Consider the following 22,140-nt stretch of genomic DNA (forward strand, 5'->3'; position numbering starts at 1 on the left):
GGGGAAGCTAAGGGGTCATTTTTAAAGGGTCGGGTGGTGTTTTTTTTTATCGGGCCATCGGCGCCATTTTTGAGTGGCAGCCAAAATGGCACCGATGGACCCAGAGAGGGAGATTGGTCCCCGGCCCCCACTGGACCACCAGGTACTCGTAAAAAGCTTTGGGGGGGGGTTTGGGAGGGTGGGGGAAGGTAAGGGATTCGTTTTATAGGGTCGGGGTGGGTTTATGGGCTTTTTTGGTGTGCCGATTTCCCCCGCCCTCCCCCCTCCCCCGATTTACGATTTTTGACGATAAATCAGGGGAATTTCTATTGTATCGCGACTCTTAACGATTTTTGACGATTTAAATATATCTGACGATTGTTTTAAATCGTCAAAAAATGATTCACATCCCTACCATACATGGTGTTACTAGATAAACCAATATCGGAATTGTCTAACCACCAACAATGCTTAAGTCAGCAGATCTGTATAGCTGCCAGATTGGAATTGGCTTGTCACTGGAAGAGCCAAGACATTCCCCCCATACCAAACCTCAGCAACTGTTGGAACATATAACCGCCATACGCCATAATAGAACAGTTACCTACCATGGGGTTTGGGATTCCTTTGTCAATTGGAGCAATACATACAATTCTGGAAGATTGGCTTCGACTTCTCAGTGACCCAATGACTCTTTGCATTTTATTGTTTTTAAATTAAAGGGTCTGTAATTGCTTCTTTTCCGATGGATACTCATTAGAGATGTGAATTGGAACCGGAATCGGTTCGGTTCCGATTCAAATCTTATCATTTTTATCGTCCGGCCCGATTGGTTTTTTGTTTATCGGCTGCGCCCGATCCGATAAACAAAAAACTCACCTCAACCCTTTAAAACTGACCCCTTAGCCTACCCCACCCTCCCGACCCCCCAAAAACATTTTAAAATTAACTGGTGGTCCAGTGGGGGCGCGGGGAGTGATCTCCCACTCTCGGGCCGTCGGCTGCGCTAATAAAAATGGCGCCGATGGCCCTTTGCCCTTACTATGTGACAGGGTATACGTGCCATTGGCTGGCCCTGTCACATGGTAGGAGCATTGGATGGCCGGCGCCATCTTTAAAAATGGCCCAAGAGCGGGAGATCACTCTCAGCGCCTCCACTGGACCACCAGGTAATTTTAAAACGTATTTTGGGGGGTCATGAGGGTGGGGAGGCTAAGGGGTCAGTTTTAAAGGGTTGGGTGGGGTTTTTTTTATTGTGCCATCGGCGCCATTTTTATTAGTGGCAGCCGACGGCCCGAGAGCAGGCGATGGGTCCCAGGGCTTCCACTGGACCACCAGGTGATTTTAAAATGTTTTTGGGGGGGGGTTTGGGAGGATGGGGGAAGGTAAGGGATTAGTTTTAAAGGGTCGGGGTGGGTTTAGGGGTTGTTTTGGTGTGCCGGTTTTCCTGCCCCCTCCCCCCAAATAACTCCCGTTAGTGGACACAAACCCGATTAACGATTTTTCAAGATAAATTGGGGGAATTTCTATTGTATCACACTCTTTAAAGATTTTTGACTATTTAAAAAAATATTGGACGATATTTTAAATAGTCAAAAAACGATTCACATCCCTAATGTATGGCATGGGAGTAATCGTGGTTGCAAACATTTGAGTAAACCAGTCACCAATCTGGTTCCAAAACGGTAATATCTGCGGGCATGTCCACCATACATGAAAATAGCTTCCCAACTGCCCACAATTCCGCCAGCATTTAGCAGAGATCCAGGGAAATATACGGTATAGTCTTTCTGGAGAATAATGCCACCGGTATAACATTTTTAAGCAGTGTTCCTGAAGTTGGGCTGAAATTGAGCATCATCTCGCTCTGTGAAAGATACTTTCCCAATCATCGGTATGTATGGTTATTCCAAGATCTGTCTCCCAAGTGCCCATGAAAGATGGTTTAGAGTTTGGCAAACCCAACAGCAGTTTATATGTCTTAGATATTGCTCCCCTGAGAGTCCGTTGTTGGGTGCAATAGGTTTCGAACATAGGTATCTTGTCCGATAGAAAATGAGACGTGATGAGGCGGCGGAGATAATGAGATATTTGTGCGTATTCCAATATATGTTGGGAAGTGCATGGAATCTGTGGCAATAAAGAAGCCATAGGTAAAATCGATCCTTGTTGAAGAAAATGGCCAATTTGTGTTAGGCCTTGCTTTTTACAATCCAAGAATGTTCACCTGGGTAGCCCAGCCTGGAAGATAGTATTGTGATACAGTGAAGATATGTGATGATAAGGCCACTCTCCCATCAAATGGGATCACCAGTTTGCCCAGACCTTAAAGGTAGTTTGAAGAGACAAAGGTATGACAGAGATAGATCATCAAGATTGTTTAGGCTGCCACATCATAGCAGTAAAAGGCATATCTCCCACCATAAGTTGTTCAATAATCTGCCAATGGATCGGTGTCGAGGCCCTGTGAATGTCCAAAATAGTTTTCAGCTGCGCAGATGCATAGTACCAACAGAGGTTTGGGAAACCAATACCACCGCTTTCTTTAGAATGGCAGAGAACTGATCTCGCAACCCTAGGTGGTCTTTTATGCCACACAAAGTCAGAAATCCGTTTCTGCATTTTTCGCAATAAGCTCAGGGAGAGATAAATCGGAAGTGTTATAAAGAGGTAAAGAAATCTAGGTAAAATATTCATTTTAATGGTGGCTATATGTCCCAACCATGAGAATGTATCCCCGTGCCATCGAGATAGGTCACGATCAATAAGTTTCAATAGGGGTTCATAATTCAGCATATATAACTTGGTGATATCAGGGCCCAGGTAAATGCCCAGATATTTAAGGGCTTTTTTCGTCCATCGAAAGGGTAGAGAGGATTGTAACATATTAGCAACTGAGGGCGGAGTATTGATATTAAGCACCTCCGATTTATCAAAGTAAACCTTAAACCCTGATACAGCGCTAAATTGTTGTAATGCTGACATAACCATTGGTAAGGTGGACGAAGGCTCAGTCAGGGTGAATAAGATGTCATCTGCATTAGAAGACCGAATTTTGGAAGTAAATGGTTCTAGAAAGAGGGACCCCCACTGGACCACCAGGTACCTGTAAAACGTTTTTGGGGGGGTCAGAAGAGTTTAAATTAGTTTTAAAGGGTCGGGGTGGGTTTAGGGGTTATTTTTGTGTGCCATTTTTCCCACCCTCCCCCAAAACGATGAGATCCCCCATGAACAATTTTGTGGGGTTTTCCTATCGGTTTCAGGGAGCCCCCGATTTCTGACGATTTTGAAAATATCATATGATATTTTCGATCGTCAGAAGCCTGATTCACATCCCTATTAATTTATAGTTACAGATTCATAGACCTCCCGGTCCATTCAAGTTATCTCACTGAAAATTTCCCCGGGTTGATACTTGCGGTCATATCCTGCCAGTTAAACATGAGAAAATCTTCAAATCTCTAAGGTAATTTTTCAAAATTCTTGATCCTAGCTCCCCATACCATTTTATATCTTTTTGATCCCCCTGGTTTGTTTATATATCAAGTATTAAATCACCACTCAATTACATTTAGCCACACAACCTGCTCTTCTCGCTGTCTTTTTTCTATTTTTATACTATGCCAACCCTTCAGAATTTTGCCTTGAGACACCGCGGATTCACCCGTAAGTCTTACATTAAATTTGGTGAACATGGTGTTTATCTTTTATCATCTTTCAGCTACAGTATTGGAGACCTCCTGGTCCGGTTCACAGTTACTTTAAGTATATTTTATCCCGCGATGGTCCCAGTGATGGCACTCTTCCAGTTGTGCAGAATGATTTATACATGAGAAAGTCCTTGTGGACTTCAAATCTCTAAGGTATTCTCTTTAGAATCTTCGGTTCAGTTCTTTTTAGAGCCTTGTTATACCCATTAGGGATGTGAATCGTTTTTTGACGATTTAAAATATCGTCCGATATATTTTAAATCGTCAAAAATCATTAGAGCCGCGATACAATAACAATTCCCCCGATTTATCGTCAAAAAATCGTAAATCGGGGGAAGGGGGAGGGGAAGGGGGAGGGCGGGAAAACCGGCACACTAAAACAACCTTAAAACCCACCCCGACCCTTTAAAATAAATCCCCCACCCTCCCGAACCCCCCCAAAATGCCTTAAATTACCTGGGGTCCAGAGGAAGGGTCCCGGTGTGATCTTTTACTCTCGGACCTCCTGTGCGTTGTAGAAATGGCGCCGGCGCTACGTTTGACCTGTCATATGACAGGGCAAAGGTAGCACCGGCGCCATTTTGTTTTTTTGTCCCCCGACGGCAGGAGCGTAGGAGATCGCTCCCGGACCCCCGCTGGACCCCCAGGGACTTTTGGCCAGCTTGGGGGGGCCTCCTGACCCCCACAAGACTTGCCAAAAGTCCAGCAGGGGTCCAAAATGGCCCAAAATGGCGCCGGCTGTACGGCAACACGATTTGACTGCAGGAGGTCGTTCCGGACCCCCGCTGGACTTTTGGCAAGTCTTGTGGGGGTCAGGAGGCCCCCCCCAGCTGGCCAAAAGTCCTTGGGGGTCCGGGAGCGATCTCCTACGCTCCTGCCGTCGGGGGACAAAAAAACAAAATGGCGCCGGCGCTACCTTTGCCCTGTCATATGACAGGTCAAAGGTAGCGCCGGCGCCATTTCTACAATGCACAGGAGGTACGAGAGTAAAAGATCACACCGGGACCCTTCCTCTGGACCCCAGGTAATTTAAGGCATTTGGGGGGGGGGGGTTTCGGGAGGGTGGGGGATTTATTTTAAAGGGTCGGGGTGGGTTTTAGGGTTGTTTTAGTGTGCCGGTTTTCCCGCCCTCCCCCTTCCCCTCCCCCTCCCCCCCACTGGACCCCAGGTAATTTAAGGCATTTTGGGGGGGTTCGGGAGGGTGGGGGATTTATTTTAAAGGGTCGGGGTGGGTTTTAGGGATGTTTTAGTGTGCCGGTTTTCGATTTACACGATTTACACGATTTACACGATATTTAAAAAACCAAAACAATTGTATTTAACCTAGTATCCACAAAAATTCAATGCGGTTAAATGTTATTGAATACAAAGTTCGATTTCGTTTTGTAAAAATGGAAATCTATAAATAAAGAATTAAAAAAAAAAAAAAAAAAAACCCCAAACTGCGACGATCCGATTCCCCCCCCCCAGCCGAAATCGATCGTTAAGACGATAGATCACACGATTCACATCTCTAATACCCATGTCATCTCTGAGATTTTGTTTTGTCAGTGTTTCCGATTTCTTCAACACTTTGGTGTTACAATCACTGCTGCATTCTTGTCTTCCTGAATTCTCGTTTTGAGCTGCTATCTACCATTAAGGTACTCCACACCCGGTTCCTTAGGTTACTGATTTGTTACTTTTGACTGTCCCGACATAGTGGCTTATTAACTTACCTGCCCCCGTGCTATTATTTGCTTTTTCAGTATTCAGCAGACAACTGTCCGCTCTTCTAAAACTCAAGTAAGTCCTTAGTTTCTTCTGTTATGACGGTTTCCCTGTGTATTCATTTTTTCCGTATTTAGTTTCCCCTTTCCCTTCCCTCCTCCCCCTTCCCTCCCTGCTCTCCTTCCCCCTCCTTTCTCCTCCTCCACTCTCGCCCCTCCTTTCCCTTCCCTCCTCCACCTCTCTCCTCTCTCCTCCTCCCTTTTCCCCCTTCCCCTCCCTCTCTTCTCTTTTACTTTTATTATGTAAATCCTTTTGTCTACCTGCTTTGTTGTTTCACTAATCACCATCTAGTTTCTGTGTCCTGGTTCCTCCTCCCTTAATTGATATCTATTTTTGTACCTTTGTGACCGCCAAACTGCACAATAACTGAATGATAATCTTTTTGATTATAGATTTTGAAAACTCTGGTCCCCCTGATGCAGCCTGATGCGAAACACGGCCGTGTCGGGGTCTTCCAATTATATACATTTCTCTACTGTGGTATTTAACATTGTGCACAATCGATGTGTGCACAACCAAATAAAAAATCATTTTGTTAAACTGTTATTGCTTAGTATAATTATTTGCCGCACATTATTTTGTTGCTACTGTACAAGACAAGACAGCTGTGCTAATGGCTCTTCCATGTGTTGCAGGGAGCAGGGCTACTTTAAGAGACAAGGTTCAGGGTAGAGGCCCCTCCCCTAAGGACAGCCCTGTATTTTTTCTAGAAAAAATAAAGCACTGCTTTCAGGTATATAAATTCAGGAGCTATAGCAGACTGAACACTGTATTTTAATATTCATCATGGCCAATCACTATTTTCTTGGTGTTCTGCTTTTGGCTTTGCTTTTCATTTGTTCTGCTGAAAATCCAGAGTCTACTGCAGACAATGGCTACCCACCACTTTGGGACCTGGTCCCTGAATCTCTTGAAAATTTTACAAAGGAGAACAAAGTTGAAATGGACCCTTGGAGGTATTTTGACAGAATGGCCATGTATCGAATTTTACTTGCCAGTACAACTAAATATTTCTCTATCTTAGGATCAAATAATTCTGGTAATATACTTTGGGGATTGCCTTTGCAACACGGCTGGCAGTTTCATACAGGTAGGAGATGGAATATTCTATTCAATGAACATTTACTAAGTGCTTAATTGTAAAGATTTTGTGCAGATGTGAAGCAGGAGGTGTAACCTTTGCATTTTCTTATGTAAAACTTTCCTTTATAAAAAAACCCAAAACGGAACAGTTTTTCTGAATAGTGAAATAAACTTTAACACAGAAAATGGGACTCTGTGAAGAACATAAATAAAACAAAATGTTCAGGACTTATTGCAAAAGGAAATCATAGAGCCACTCAGCTAAAGGGGAGAGGGTCCGTGGCGCATTGCCATCTTCTTACTAAGGAGTTCTGCCAGCTGTGCTCCACTCAGTGTTACACTCGTTTGTTCTCCTAATTTAATTCATTTAACAAGGAACTTCTATGAGCCGCTGGGAAGACTCTCTAACACATCATTGGATAGGATTTTACTACCAACTCAGCTGCTCCTTTAGCTGAATGGTAATTCCCAGGCATGGAGCCAGACAGTTGCACAATCAAATCCCAGGATCTCTGGATTATAGACCGAGGCACTCATCGGATAATAGCTCCGCCAGTTCAGCATTTTTTTTTTTTTATTTATGCATTTCAATTATACATAGAAATTAACTTGGATACAGCAATAACCTTTACAATACTAATTGACCACTTTCAATTAAATATCACTATTGTATCGTCCTTAAACTAATTAGTAATCCACAAGAGGTTAACAGAAAAATCTAGCGGTTTATAAGGAATGAGAATAAACTCAATGTACAATTGAAAAATAAGGCAGCACCTTCTATCTATCATACCTCTTATCTAATACTAAAGCTTCTTAGGCCTGTGAATCCAGATAAACTCTCAGTTGAGAAGTATCATAAAAATATATTTCTGATTCTGACGTGTTATTTCACATTTACATGGGAATCTAATTAACATTTTCCCTCCTATACTTTCTACTTCGTTCTTCATTGTGAGAAATTTCTTTCTCCTTATCTGTGTCTGACGAGATAAATCAGGGTACATCCCAATAGGAGCTCCATGGAATTTCTCCTGCCTCTTCCTCATGTAAATGCGAAAAACAGCGTCCCTGTCAGCTGAAAAAACGAAAGATACATGCAATGTGGCTCTAGCTTCATTTTTTGTATCAGCTGACACTCCTATTATTTCTGATATATTTAATTGTGATTCTAAAGGTTTACTTTCTAAATTTACATTATTCCTCTTTATTTCCACATAATATATTTGTGCTATGGGAGGAACAGATTTTTGTGGCATTTGTAGAATAATACCAAGATATTCTTTAAACATATCTAGTGGCGTAATCAGGTCATGTTCTTGGAAAGTTCAGAACTCTTAAATTTAAATACTTCAGTGAGTTTTCAATGGCCTCAAGCCTTTTATCATAAAAAAAAATCTCTATTTTAGTAAGCTTTTCAGAACAGCTTTGCAGGCCATTTATTCTCATATCCATTTCTTGTTGTTGTACTTCCAATTTTGACACCACAGTCTCTATTTTATTGAATGTTTCTGCAATTTTTGTCAGATTCACAATAGCAGCTTCCAACGATTTTATAGCTGACCATATGGAACCCATTGTTATTTCTTCAGATTTTATAAACTGTAACTGGTTATTAGATCCACTTTGGGCTCCTTTAGCCAGGTCTCCATTTCCGGTTCAGCATTTTTTAAACTGGTCTTGAGTTCACTGACAGAGCTTCAGTGAGAGCTGAATTTTCACACTCGGAAACAGATCAGTTCTTGAAATGCTTAAGGAGGCCCAGCCTCTCAAGGCAAGGGCCGCATAACTGGGCAGACGTGCTGGAGCCAGCGCCGGGGGAGGGGGGACGGGAGGCTTATGGGGTACCGTGGCCGGTTCAAATCCCAACCAGGAGCCAACGAGACAAGAAGGTGGCATCTCAGGGCTCAGGTACATTAGGGGTCAGGTGCCACCCCTCCCTCAGGTCAGGGAGGGGTGGCACATTCGCCGACCGGAATTGAGAGCAAGCACTGACCTCCAGCTAAGAAGAAACAGTCCTCCACATGGCGATTGCAACCAGGGAGAAGCAAGCAGAAGCAAGCGGATCCAGCACATCCAGCGAGGGAGAAGCAGCCGTAGGAGAAGCAAGCTGATCCTACAAAGTATCCACAGGCAGCTTCAGGCACCCCCTTTCTGAGCTTCACCAATTGTCTCTTGCTGAACCACCAGGTAAATTTTCCCTTTTCGCAGTTGATCTGCCCTGCCCCCCCCCCCCCCCCCCCCCTTTTTCCTCTCCTGGCTACCCCTCCTGTCCTCCTCCTGCTCCCTTTCCCTGGTCTCTGTCCTCCTTTCCTGCCCCTGCGTTTCTCCCCCTTTCCCTTCCCTTATGGTCCGGAGGTACGGTGCTTTCCTCCTCCAGCCTCCCATTAACTCTCCCTGTTTTGATCTCCCCTGCCCCCCTTTTTCCTCCTGGCTTCCCAACCTGTCCTCCTCCTGCTCCCTTTCCCCAGTATCCATCCACCCTTCCCGTCCCTGTGTTTCTCCCCTCCTCCCTTTCCTTTTCCTTCCCCATGGTCCGGAGCCATGTTGCTTCCCTCCCCCTGCCGCCCTTTAACTTCCCCTGCTCACCCCCCCCCCCCCCCCGGCATCCCCGGACTGCCCCCCCCCCCCCACCCCCTCACCTGAACTTCCCGGCGATGAAACCGGCCCTGCGGGGCCCGGCCCCAGTGCACCCCCCCCCCCCCCCCACACACACACCCTTCCGCCGGCCCCAACATTGACATATTCGGCTGCCTGGCACTGGCCCCCCCCCCTTTTTCCCCCCCGCTCCCACCCAATTTCTTAGCTTTACCCCCCATTACCCCAAGCTCCGTTGGCGAGCTAATTTGCCCGGCAGCGCCATGGTTCTCTCGCCCTGCCGGTTGGCCACGCCCCCTGCGAGATTTGGCGCCACCGGCCACACCCCTCATGACATTTCACCATTCCCCCCTTCCCCCCCCCCCGAGGTCATCCCCCCTCCCCCACTGGTTCCTTTCAGCCCGCAGGCATTTTTTAACCTGCTGGGATTGCCCCCCCCCCCCCTTTTTATCCCTTCCCCGTGGTGGCGAATGATCCCTCCCGCCGGCTCCATGACTCATCCCGCCCTGCCGTGCAGGCCTCCCCAGCTGCCCATGCAGCCTATGGCTCCGCCCACCTCGCGGGATTTCGTGCCACCGGCCGCCCGAGTTTTCGCCGACCCCCCCCCCCCCCGCCCTTCAGGTGCCCCTAACCAACACCCCGCGCGGCTTCCGGCACCGGCCCCCCCCCCCCCCCTTTCCAGACCACGTGATCAGCGAGACATCACCACCTCTCCAGAGCCCGCAGTCCCCCCTTTTTTCCTGCCAGCGGTGGCGAGCTTATTCTCCGAGTCTCGAGTCGGGCGCACAGGCTCGATGCCCTCCCACCCGTCCCCCGAGCAGGCTCCTCTTCAGCAGCCCATGCGGCCGCCTGGTGCCGCCCCCCCCCATCCCATGTGGCCCCCCCTCATCCCACCCCCCTAGGCCGCCGATCAGTTCCCTCCCCCGCCCCCCACTCCAGCCCCCCACGAGTTTTGGTGCCGCTGGCCACCCCCTTCCCTGCAATACCCCGCCAACCCCCCCACCTGGCCGCCCCCCACCCCCCCAGTTTCTAGCAGCCCGCTAAGCAGACTGGAGCTTTCCTGCACCCATCCACCCCCAGCGAATATTCCTGGAGGAGCCCTGGCCCAGACCTCTCCTCCCCCCCTTTATCACCACCCCCTCGCCTTATTCCCAGCAGCTCGTGCAGCGCACCCCCCCAATTGCCCCGTTCCCATGAGAATTCGCTGCCGTTGCCCCCCCCCCCCCCCACCAACTCTCACCGGTGACGGCGAGCAAACCCACCCCCCCCCCCCCGGCTTCCCATTCCGCCTGCCGGCGAGGGACTTGGCACCCACCACCTGCACCCCCACCCACCTTAAATTTGGCAACCCAGCTGCAGGCAGCCCAACATACATTTTAAACAGCTCCAAGTAGGTGTTTTTCAAAATATCATTTAAGCAAATAGAGAGGGCACACAGGCCCATTAAGTTTATTCCAAGCATGTGGCCCCCGATATCCCGCCACCCCCCCCCCCACAGGCCACCTAACACTACACCGCCCTCCCCCGCCCCCCCAGGCCTCCGCTGTTTCCCCCGCTGGCCGTTACATTTCCCAACATTTAACCACCCCCCTAGCAGTTCCTGCCCCATGAATCATTTTTCCCCCGCTATCGCGGGGCTCAGTCGGAAGCCTCGGCCACCAACATTGGCCCTCTTCACTGTTTGGTGTTCGGCCCTCCCCCCTGCTACCAGCGTAAGACCCCTGCACCCTGGACTCGCCCCCCTCCCACCCCTCTGGTGCCGCCCCCCCCATATCCGGCTCAGAAACCCCCCGGTCGGGTCTGAAGTGCCCCTCGCCCCCCTCCCCCCCCCCCCCGCACCCACGCCAAAAAATCCTGCATGAGGTTTTATTTACAACAAGTCAAAAACGCAAACACCACCCCCCAACTCCCCTTTCGGCCCCCGCCCCTACTCAACCCCTCCCCCCACCCACTTTCCCATGCCGGCCACCCTTAATCCACAACGCCCAACCACACCCACCTTGCAGGTGGGGGTTTTATCTCCACCAGGTTACAGACTCTCCCCCCCCCCCCCCCCCCCAGGATTGTGATCTAACCTATTTATATGTTTACACAGCACGTCTGCCATTCGTTCTTCCATGGCCAACATTTTGGCCGCACCACAACTCGCTATAATAGATCAGGCTCCAGCCGGCAAAAGAGTGAGTAAGAAGCCAAGTAAGCTACAAGAAAACTTTGCAGCTGCCCCAGATGACGACAAACGGGCAAGAAGCAAGGCTAAGACGCAGAGGAACAAGATGCACAAAGCAGCGTACAGGCGACAACACGCAACATTAACCACTTGGGCTGCTATATCCCTGAGCAACGCCCTTTAGCAAGCATGACCCCTTTGAGCACAGCAGCGCCACAACAAGATTACGACGCCACAGCGAGCACGGCACTAACGGAAAGCGAGCTGTAACAGGTCACAGAGCAGGCACTGGCGGCAGCGGCGATTCATGGCTCCGACAGGGTGACGTCACTGCTAGCAGGGCTAACTCAAACTGGCAGCCTGTTCCCCTCACAATATAATGAGGTAACCGTCGGCCCACATCAAAGTGCAGCTGGTAACACCACTATTCCACCGCATCACTCTGTCATCAACGAGCCAAACCAGCGCTCACAAGAGGGACAGAAATGTGAGTACTCTGTTTTAAGCTTGGGCCAGGCTAATGCTCAGGTTCCTCAAAAACAGCTCAGTTACCCGCCACAAGCGCTTAATGCGCTTAGCAGTAATGGCAGCGAAGTGTGGCTGGGGACACAAGGGGGTACAATTGATATTTTCTCTGCCATGAAAGCCTTTTTCGATAATTTTAATGGACAAGGTTTTGGGGGCGCAATATCGCCACAACCCCAAAAAGCGCCTAAGCAAGTCGATACATGGGGACTGGGGCATTCAGAGCAAGCCATGGGGGAGGCCTTCCCATTAGCTACAACACAAACCGGGGATGATCCCAGGACAACAGCAGCAGAAACAGCAGAGAGTCAGGTGGGGACCACAGGGCAGGAATACGTAGTAAACGCTGCCACTAAAGTTACCAATGCGACACAATACACATGTACTGTGGGCTCTCTCACCGCGCATGTCTCAGAAACAATAAAAGCGAAAATATGGCGCAGCGAGTATGTCGACATATTCGAGTTGCTTAGGAGGGACGGGGAAGGAGCCAAGCCAAAGTGCCATGAAGCATGCAAGCTAACAGCTAGGGATAAACCCTTCATAGCCAGAACTTTAGCCGATGATCTCTGCCTAATGGTACATAAAGAAATCCCCTTCGCAACCAGAGATAAAAAACCTTGGTACAACAATGAACTAAAAAAGCTCAAACAGGACCTAAGATCCAAGGAGCGCATCTGGCGCAAACAACCCTCCCCTACACACAAAGCTAGATACAAACAAACTCTGCACAACTACCGTCAAGCCACACTCCAAACTAAACGAGACTTCTACGCATCCAGAATTCATGGTTATCAATACAACTCCAATGCCCTCTTCTCCTATGTTGCTGATCTCACTAAGTCTCCCCCCCCCCCCCCCAGCGGAGAAAATACTACTGTAAAATGTGAAGAACTCGCAAAGTATTTTCAGAGCAAAATCAACACTATTCTCCTTCGTCTCCCCACCAAGCCCACCCCCACCCCCCCTCTCCCCATTAACCCCACTCATTGCCTTGGATCCCTTGCCCCACCTCCACCCTGGAAATAGAAACCATCCTAAGAAAGATGAGACCCGCCTCTCACATCGTAGACACAATCCCCTCTAAAACCCTCCTTTCCATACCCAACACCATTGCCAAACCCCTAACAGACATAATTAATTGCTCCCTTACTTCTGGCAAAGTCCCCGATCCCCTTAAGCTTGCTGTGGTTAAACCCCTCCTTAAAAAACCCACTCTCGACCCCGCTGACCCAGCAAACTACAGGCCCATCTCCAACCTGCCTTTCATCTCTAAAATCCTTGAGAAGGTAGTCAACATGCAACTCACTGACTTCCTCGAGGACCACAATATCCTCCACCCGTCGCAATTTGGCTTCCGGAAAGGTCGCAATACTGAAAACCTCCTCTTAGCAATTACTGACGCCATCCTCATAGGCATGGATCAAGGGAAATCATACCTCCTTGCCATCCTGGACATCTCTGCAGCTTTCGACACAGTCAACCACCAAATCCTTCTTTCCCGGTTGGCGGAGATAGGTATCGCTGACACCGCCTTATCCTGGTTCTCCTCGTATCTCACCCACAGAGAATATGTAGTACAACTTGACAAATCTAAATCCTCCCACATCCCTCTCACACAAGGGGTCCCCCAAGGATCCTCCCTATCCTCCACGCTTTTTAACATCTACCTCCTGCCCCTCTGCCACCTCCTCACCAATCTCGGTCTGAGCTTTTTCCTGTATGCGGATGATGTTCAAATTCTCATCCCCATCCAAACTACGCTGAAAGACTCCCTGCAATACTGGGAATCCTGCCTTGTCACCATTAACACCCTCTTAGCTAACCTCCACCTCGCACTAAATGCTGCGAAAACTGAAATCCTCATCCTCTCCAAACAACCAGAGTACGCTACCCTCCCCACAGCTGCTGTCCCCTCCTTAACCCACTCTCCTCTACCCTCCGTAAAAGATCTAGGAGTCATGCTAGACCAACACCTCAACTTCAAACCCCTCATTAAGTCTCTACTTAAAGGGGGCTTTTACAAACGCCACATCCTTAAAAAACTTAAGCCACTCCTCCATGCCCAAGATTTCCGACTAGTCCTGCAGACAACCATCCTCGCTAAACTTGGTTACTGCAACACACTCCTATTAGGCCTCCCTCACGCTACCATTAAACCCCTACAAATCCTACAGAATGCCATGGCAAGAATCATCACTAACACCCGCAAAACTGAACACATAACACCTTTTCTAAAGGCTACTGATCACCCACCATATCCAATACAAAAGCCTCACCATCCTTCACAACGCACTCCACAAACATAATCCCGCATGGCTCAACAATATGCCACGTTTCCATACCTCTAATCGCCCCACTAGAATCGCTCTCGCAAGCTCCATGTACACACCGCCCCTCAGAACTGCACACCTCACCATCACCAGAGAAAGGGCGTTCACCATTGCCGGCCCCACACTTTGGAACTCACTTCCCTCCTACCTACGTCTTGAACCCTCCCTGCACACCTTCAAAAAAGGCATCAAGACATAGCTTTTTAGGCAAGCATACTCGGATGCCAACCAGACATAGCCGCTTCTCCCCTCTGTCCCCCCCCCCCCTGTGAAAGGAATCATGGAACTGATGTAAATTAACTACTCTGCGTATCATACTTTTAAGAAATTGTTGTATATTATTATGGTTCCTCTCTTTTCTCACTCTGCTGCCCTATTCTTCCTGCTTTCCTCGCCCCCTCCCCCCTCTCCTCCCTCTTCTCGTCTGCTCCCCTTCCCCCCTCCGCATTTTTTGTATTTTCAGCCTTCTATGTTCTTTGTAAACCGGCCTGATGTGCTTCACGAATGTCGGTATATTTTAAAAGTGTTAAATAAATAAAAATAAATAAATTGGTCGGCGGGTTTTAGAATTTTGTCTAGTATTATAGGGGAAAAACACCCAGAAAAATGTTGCTCCATTTTCATATACCAAGATGTTATTTGCTGTGCATACCGCACGTATGGGGGTACGGCTTGGTTAGAATATGACGAACAGTTCAGAAGAAATATGGCAGTGAACCCTAGCTTGGACTGGGATTGCAAGGATATTGATTTGTGGCTCTCAAAAATCACCCTGTACAGACCAGTGCAGGAAGTCATCCCTGGCTTCTCAGGAAACACTTACCAGCCTAGGACATGGTTGGCACCTCGCCACCAGACTTTTCCTGGGAGGCCCCCTTTTCGTCAGGGGCAGCCCTTTCAGCAAGTGCAGCGGTTCATACAACCCGCTAGATTTAGGGGTGGCGCTCCCATCTGCCAGCTGTACAATGCCGGTTTTTACAGATATGCTGGAGCCTTTAAATTCAGACACTACTATAATTTATGCGGGGCAGGCCACCCACAAGCCAAATGTGCAAGGAGCGGTAACATCCAACAGTCAGAGCAGCATTAGATTTGGTAGGGCTCCGACGCCTATCAACCCTTATAGTTTGCATAACATACTAAAGGATTATCAGCCCAAAGAGGCAAGGTGGCTTTATGAAGGATTTTCTCAAGGTTTCCACATACCGTTCATGGGCCCCGAAACCTCTACAGAGGCTAATAATCTACTATCAGCAAAGAGCAAGGAGGAGGTCATAGATCAAAAAATTAAAAAAGAATGCTCCATGGGTAGGGTGGAAGGCCCATTCGAAGAAAAACCGCTACCCAACTTTAGGATTTCCCCACTGGGGGTGGTACCCAAAAAAGAGCCAGGTGAATTCAGAATGGTTCATCATTTGTCCTTCCCGGAGGGTGGATCAGTTAATGATTATCTGGACCCTGAAGCATGCTCAGTAGCTTACGCATCCTTTGACCAAGCATTAGACATGGTGAGGCGTTGGGGACAAGGAGCATGGTTGGCCAAGGCAGACATCGAATCAGCCTTCCGTTGGCTACCAATACACCCAAGCTGTTTTCATTTGTTGGGGTTCCAACTTCATGGGAAATATTACTTCAATAAATGCCTCCCGATGGGCTGCTCCATATCTTGCACCTACTTTGAGAAGTTCAGCATATTTGTACAATGGGCGCTGGAGCAGGACATCGGGAGAGGAAAAATAATCCACTATTTGGATGATTTTTTGTTCACAGGCCATAGGGAAACACTGGCATGCGCCCAAGCCCTTAAGGCATTCATCAGTAAGGCTGACGAGTTAGGTATTCCGCTAGCCCACCAAAAAACAGAAGGGTTAGCTCAAATATTATCCTTTCTCGGAATCAAAATCGACACACAACAAATGGTCACACGTCTCCCGCCCACCTCGCGGGATTTCGTGCCACCGGCCGCGCGAGTTTTTGCCGACCCCCCCCGCAGGTGTCCCTAACCTGCGGGGGGTCGGGGGGGCGCAGCTTCCGGCGCCCCCCCCCCCCCTTTCCAGGCCAGCTCTTTTTTATTTTTTTTTACATCTTTATTTATAATCTTTTATATTCAGTTAACAAGCATAAACTTGACAAGAAATGATATACAGAGATGGAAAATTCTATACATATTAATCTAGTAAATCTTTATCCATAATAACATCTCTAATATTAATTCTCTGTATTATCCTGTCAGACCACATTTCCGGGGGAATTCCAATTTGCAAATATGTAGTACATTTACAACATTTAAAAACAAAAGAAACTAAACTGCATATAGCTAGTGTTTCTTTTTCCTTTTGCCAATGGTTGGAAAGTATTACTCAGAGCTAGTTCTAACAAATGTAGGATCTGGGTTGACTTTGCTATTCAAAAAGGAATTTAACTGTAAGGGGTCGAAAAAAAACATAGTTAACCCCAGCATGCTTAATAACACACTTGCACGGAAAATACAACCAAAAAGAAGCACCCAAACCAATAACAGCTGGATGCATCACAGGAAAACACTTTCTTTTAGCTTGTGTTATTTTGGCAACGTCTAGGAACATAGGTATTTTTTTTCCCCAAAATAATACATCTCTCTTCCGGAAAAACATTTTAAGGACAAAATCCCTATCCAAGTCCAGAGCTAATGTTACAATCAAAGTTGAAGTCTTCACTTCTTCTTCCATTGAAGTTTCCAGGAATGATGATAGATGTTAAGTATCTACTATAGGAGATTCAAGCACCTATTCTTACCCACATATTCAAGCTTCCATTCTCACCCATACACAAACCCAGGCTCCCATTCTCACCCACACACAAACCCAGGCTCCCATTCTCACCTACATATTCAAGCTTCCATTCTCATCCACAAACAATCCCAGGCTTCTATTCTCACCCACACATACACGCATTCAAGCTCCCATTCTCACACACAACCACACACCCAGGCTCCCATTCTCACCCACACATACACATTCAAGCCCGCACACAGTTTCCATTTCCTCCCCCTCCCAAGCAGGAAGATCAGTTGTCCTCTCCTGCTGCCACCGGCCTCCTGCTATCTTTGGGCCGTATGGCTTGGGGGGGGGGAGGGAGAGGAAGCAGAAGCTGTGTGTGGCACTTCTGCTCCCTCCCCCCCAAAAAAAGGGAAAGATCGGTGGGCCATACAGCCGAAGGATTGCTTCCCCATGTGTGCCGGGCAAATGCATGGAATGGCGCGCCGGCCCTGGGTCCTCCTCTTTGCCACGCGGAGATGGGATCCTGCAACGGCTTTGTAGGTCCAGTGCTTCCCTTCCGGTTCCAGTTGGATAGGCCTGGGTCCAAATTGGGTGGGCAGCTGCCCACCCAGGCCCACCCAAGGCTACGCCACTGTCAAGTACTGACCGTTCATCTAGGTTTCGACTAAGGAACATCATACATCTCAGTCTTTTTAGACCTATCTGCAGTATTTGATACTGTTAATCACGAAATGCTAATCAACAGACTAGCCAATATAGGAATCTCAGGTACAGTATAATCTTGGTTCAAATCATACCTCCACAATAGAACTTAGCAAATACACATAAATCACACATTCTCTCCATCATTTCCCCTAGAAACAGGAGTACCACAAGGATCCGCCCTTTAAGCAGCTCTGTTTAACTTTTACCTTATTCCACTTTGTGAGTTGTTCTTTACCTTAGGTGTCACCTATCGATTATATGTAGATGATATTCAATTCTTTTTCCCGCCCATATCAATTGGAAATCTACTGCCCAATTTCTAACCCTTTGTCAATTAGCACATAGTTAGCTCATAACAAACTTAGGGGGTCATTTTTCAAAATGCGGTAAGGCGTTTTCGCATGCGTTAAGGGCTTATCGCATGCGAAAAGCCCCGTTTTCGCATGCGATAGGCCTTTAATGCATGCGAAAACGTGTTTACCGCATGTGATCGCACCATATCATATGGTGCGATGCAAATTCCAAAAATGGGAGGAGTAGGGGTGGATAAGGCTCTCTGCGAAGAGTATCGCACAGCCATAACGCAGATTTTTAACTACACCTTTTTCAAATGCGTCCATCAAGCTAGGTTGAGAGACCCTTGCCCAAATCTCATCTTTGAGTGAGTTTCCTCACTCCGAAGGCCAGCAAATCTTCACAAGAGACCACTGTTCTGTTCGTACGTCTCATGTAGAATGTGAAAGCGGCCCCTAACCCCCTACACTCTTACCTAATCCCCACCTCGAGTTACTAGGTGGGCCTATCCTAGGGATGGGACATGCTATTATGGCCAGTCTCTCTCTCTCTCTCAGGAAATACATCAGGTTTGGCACTTATCGCAGAATATGAAATGGTATCGCAATGTGCACTAACTTAGCTCTTCGCACAGGTACTTATCGCAATATGCGATAAATACTATATTAGCATAAAACACACCCGTTTTGCTATCGCATGCGGTACTTACTGCATTTGATAAATCCAGGCCTTAGGCCTGGATTTTCTAAGGTCACAGATAAGGGGGGGGCCGACTTTCGCAAACCAATAGCACCACCGTGAAAGGTGGCGCTATTGGGCGCGTTTCTGGCAGCAATAAGGGGCCTTACCTTTTTGCGGTCAGTGATGTCTTCACTGTGTCCGCTCTGGTGCCTCCCCGACTCCTCCCTTTCTGGTGACTCATACACCCCTGCACATAGGCTCTCTCATTCACTCACACACACCCCTTCACTTGGGCTCCCTCTCATACACAAACACAATCCCCTCACAAAATCCCTAGCTCATACATACCCCTTACTCAGGCACACAGGTTCCAAATCGCACACACTCCTTCCTGTGCCTGTCATTTTGCTCACATTCACACTCACAGGCCACGTTGATGTCAGATGCTTACTGCTCCTTGGCTGCGACCCACCAGCAGCTTCCTCGTCTTCAGCTGTGAACTGGGGCCTCCTTCCACTTCAACCATGAGTGGGATGGGCTTTGCTCGCGGCTCACTGGCACCTCCCTCTTCTTCTGTTGTAAGCGAGATGGGCTCTGCTTGCGGCCGCCAACCTTCCTCTCAGCTGACACTCAGGGCGGACTACACTCCAGCACCCCCCCCCCCCCCACCCTTAGTATGCAACAGGCCAACGGCATGACCAGAGTTAGCAACATAAGTTAACCACCCATTCCCGCAACGTTCCTGACTTATGTGGCTAAATTCTAGTTGGATCACTCATTATCCAGCTAGAATGTAGCTGGATAAATCTTTAAATTTGCTGGTTTAGCCATTTAGATCTCTAAAACATTAAAGTACTTCTTTGATACTTCAAACTTCATTGGGAGGGAAACCAGAATTTGCCCTATATCCAATGGGAGGGGAAGATATAAATCCACTTGAGCAGCAAATTAACTTGCTTTACCATCCTGAATTCAAGAAAGTCTTTGAGAAGTCATTAATTGAAAGAACTGAATTCATTGGCTTTAATGTCTGAATTGAGAAAAAAAACTGTAAGAAGTCACAAACTTACTAAAAGCATTTGTATCATCTTGAAAATAAAGTGCACAGCTGTAAAGATTTTAAATCACCATTTGCACCTTATCAGTAAAAGATAAATATTGGAAATCATCAAACAACATTCCTTGTGATTCACTGCATGGTAACTGCATTATTATTTGATCTGTGATTATCAGTGCTGTGTTCAAAAGACTTGAAAATGGAAAATATAAGAGCAAACTGAGGGACTCTGGAAATACATTTAATGGCATACAAACAGTGTCTACCATAAATAGATATGTAGGATATGGCCTCAGGAACTGTTATCCGGGTTCAACATCACAGGGGTTACACAAGTAAGCATTTCATCTCAAAACTTTCTCCTTTCAGTGGGCATGTTGTAAAGTGAAAATACTTGTACCTTGAATACTTCACCCAGCTGTTAAAAATACTGTATAATATGATAGAAATAAAAGTCATGTACGCACAAATAATGCCGCCTTCACTCAGGGGCAACCCACTTTAACATTGAGCTCAAAGACAGATTGTACTTGTGTAAATACTATAAGCAGTAACTGCCTTTCTGTTTTCCATTATCATTTGTGATTCTGTTTGCTTCAGGCAGGTTAGCTGATCCTTCCAAGACAACCATCTGTGGCTTTAAAGATAGAGAAGATCCCCTGTGCATATCTGAGAAAAGCTGGTGGGCTTGTAAGTACTGTGTGCATCGATCTCGCAGATTTTCACCGGTGGAACGGTGCCTTTCCTTCTCCTCGTACAGCAATGAGAGCTGTTTCTCTTCCACTGGGCCACCTCGTGCCTCTCTTCACACTCATTTCCTAGACTCCCTAATTCATTCCTTTTGCTTCTCATTGCACTGTTACATTGATTATACTCAAAGCTTCAGTCCACCTACAGTTAACTACTTTTTCTCTTTCAGTTTTTCAGCCCTCTCTTCCAAGATATGTTATCACATTCGGCAAGGTTAATGTTCATAACAGTTTCTTTTTCACTTTTTCTCCAGAGAAAAACCAAGCTATCATGATGATAGTGGCTTTTTCAATAAATCCGTGAGAAATCATTCATAGACATTGGCTACTTCTGTCTATAGTCTGTGCTATATAACCTACCTCCATGACATCCCTAAGCTAGTTTAATCTTTCGGCAACATTTTGTATTGCAAATAGAGATGGGGCAAAACCAGGTGGTAAAATCAGAGCCCCCCCATGAACTGGGGAGGCTTATGTTTTACCAAAACCAAGGCAGGGCCTGGAATCTAAGTGGCTCCTCAAATCACAAAAGTGGTTTGCCTCAGGTTTACTACCTGGTGAACGTTTCCTCTTCTGGAGCCATCAGTTGATGGAGTCTGTCAGCAGGTGGCATGGAAGAGGAAGAGCTGCAGCTCCTCCAACTGCTGAGAGCCTCTTCTTTTCCCTTCCTTGTTCTCCTGTTTCTCATCACTATGATCCTACCTCAACCCCTTCCCTCCACCCTAAACTCTCCTTTCCGTGGCCTTAGCCTCTACCTTTTCAACTCTCCACAAATTAAGGATGCAAATCGGGCTTCGGACGATTGAAAATATCGGACGATATTTTCAAAATCGTCAGAAATCGGGGGCTCCCCCAAAACGATAGGAAAACCCCACAATATTGATCGTGGGGGTTCTCTTATCGTTTTGGGGGAGGGCGGGAAAAACGGCACACAAAAATAACCCCTAAACCCATCCCGACCCTTTAAAACTAATCCCTTAGCTTCCTCCACCCTCCCGACCCCCCAAAAAGTTTTACAAGTACCTGGTGGTCCAGTGGGGGTCCCTGGAGCGATCTCCCACTCCCGGGCCATCGGCTGCCACTAATCAAAATGGTGCCGATGGCCCTTTGCCCTTACCATGTGACAGGGTATCTGTGCCAATGGCCGGACCCTGTCATATGGTAGGAGCACTGGATGGCCGGCGCCATCTTGTGCTCCTACCATGTGACAAGGGCAGACCAATGGCACCGGTAGCCCCTGTGACATAGTAAGGGCAAAGGCTATTGGCGCCCTTTTGAATACTGGCAGCCGACGGTCCGAGTGCAGGAGGTCGCTTCTGGACCCCCGCTGGACTTCTGGCAAGTCTTGTGGGGGTCAGGAGAGTCCCCCAAGACTTGCCAAAAGCCTCTGGTGGTCCAGTGGGGGTCCGGGAGTGTACGTGTATGAGATGAGTTGAGAGATTGTGTGTGAGAGTGGAGACCTGAATGTTTGCAGAGACAGCATGTGAGAGCCTCTGTGTGTGTGAGAGAGACAGCATGTGACGGTGAGAGCCTGTGCTTGAGCAAGACAGCATGTGGGAGTGAGAGAGAGCATGGGTGTGTGAGAGTCAGACAGCATGTGCAAGAGAGACACTGTGTAAGAATGATTGTATGAGAGAGAGCATGTGAGTGTGAGAGCCTGTGTGTATGAATGATTGTATGAGAGAGAGCATGTGAGTGTGAGAGACTGTGTGTATGAACGATTGTAT

The 22,140-nt window shown here is 47.6% G+C and overlaps 1 protein-coding gene across 1 annotated transcript in view; it reads left to right on the forward strand.

The window, feature by feature from the left end:
• Positions 1-6,245: 6,245 nt before the first annotated feature.
• Positions 6,246-22,140, forward strand: part of LOC115088743 (protein LEG1 homolog) — a 68,216-nt gene continuing 52,321 nt past the window's right edge. The window contains exons 1-2 of the mRNA XM_029596981.1: positions 6,246-6,549; positions 20,265-20,354. Of these exons, the coding sequence (XP_029452841.1) occupies positions 6,246-6,549; positions 20,265-20,354 (394 nt within the window). The remainder of the gene's footprint in view (positions 6,550-20,264; positions 20,355-22,140) is intronic.

The sequence above is a fragment of the Rhinatrema bivittatum genome, chromosome 3, assembly GCF_901001135.1.
Source record: "Rhinatrema bivittatum chromosome 3, aRhiBiv1.1, whole genome shotgun sequence".
NCBI lineage: Eukaryota > Metazoa > Chordata > Amphibia > Gymnophiona > Rhinatrematidae > Rhinatrema > Rhinatrema bivittatum.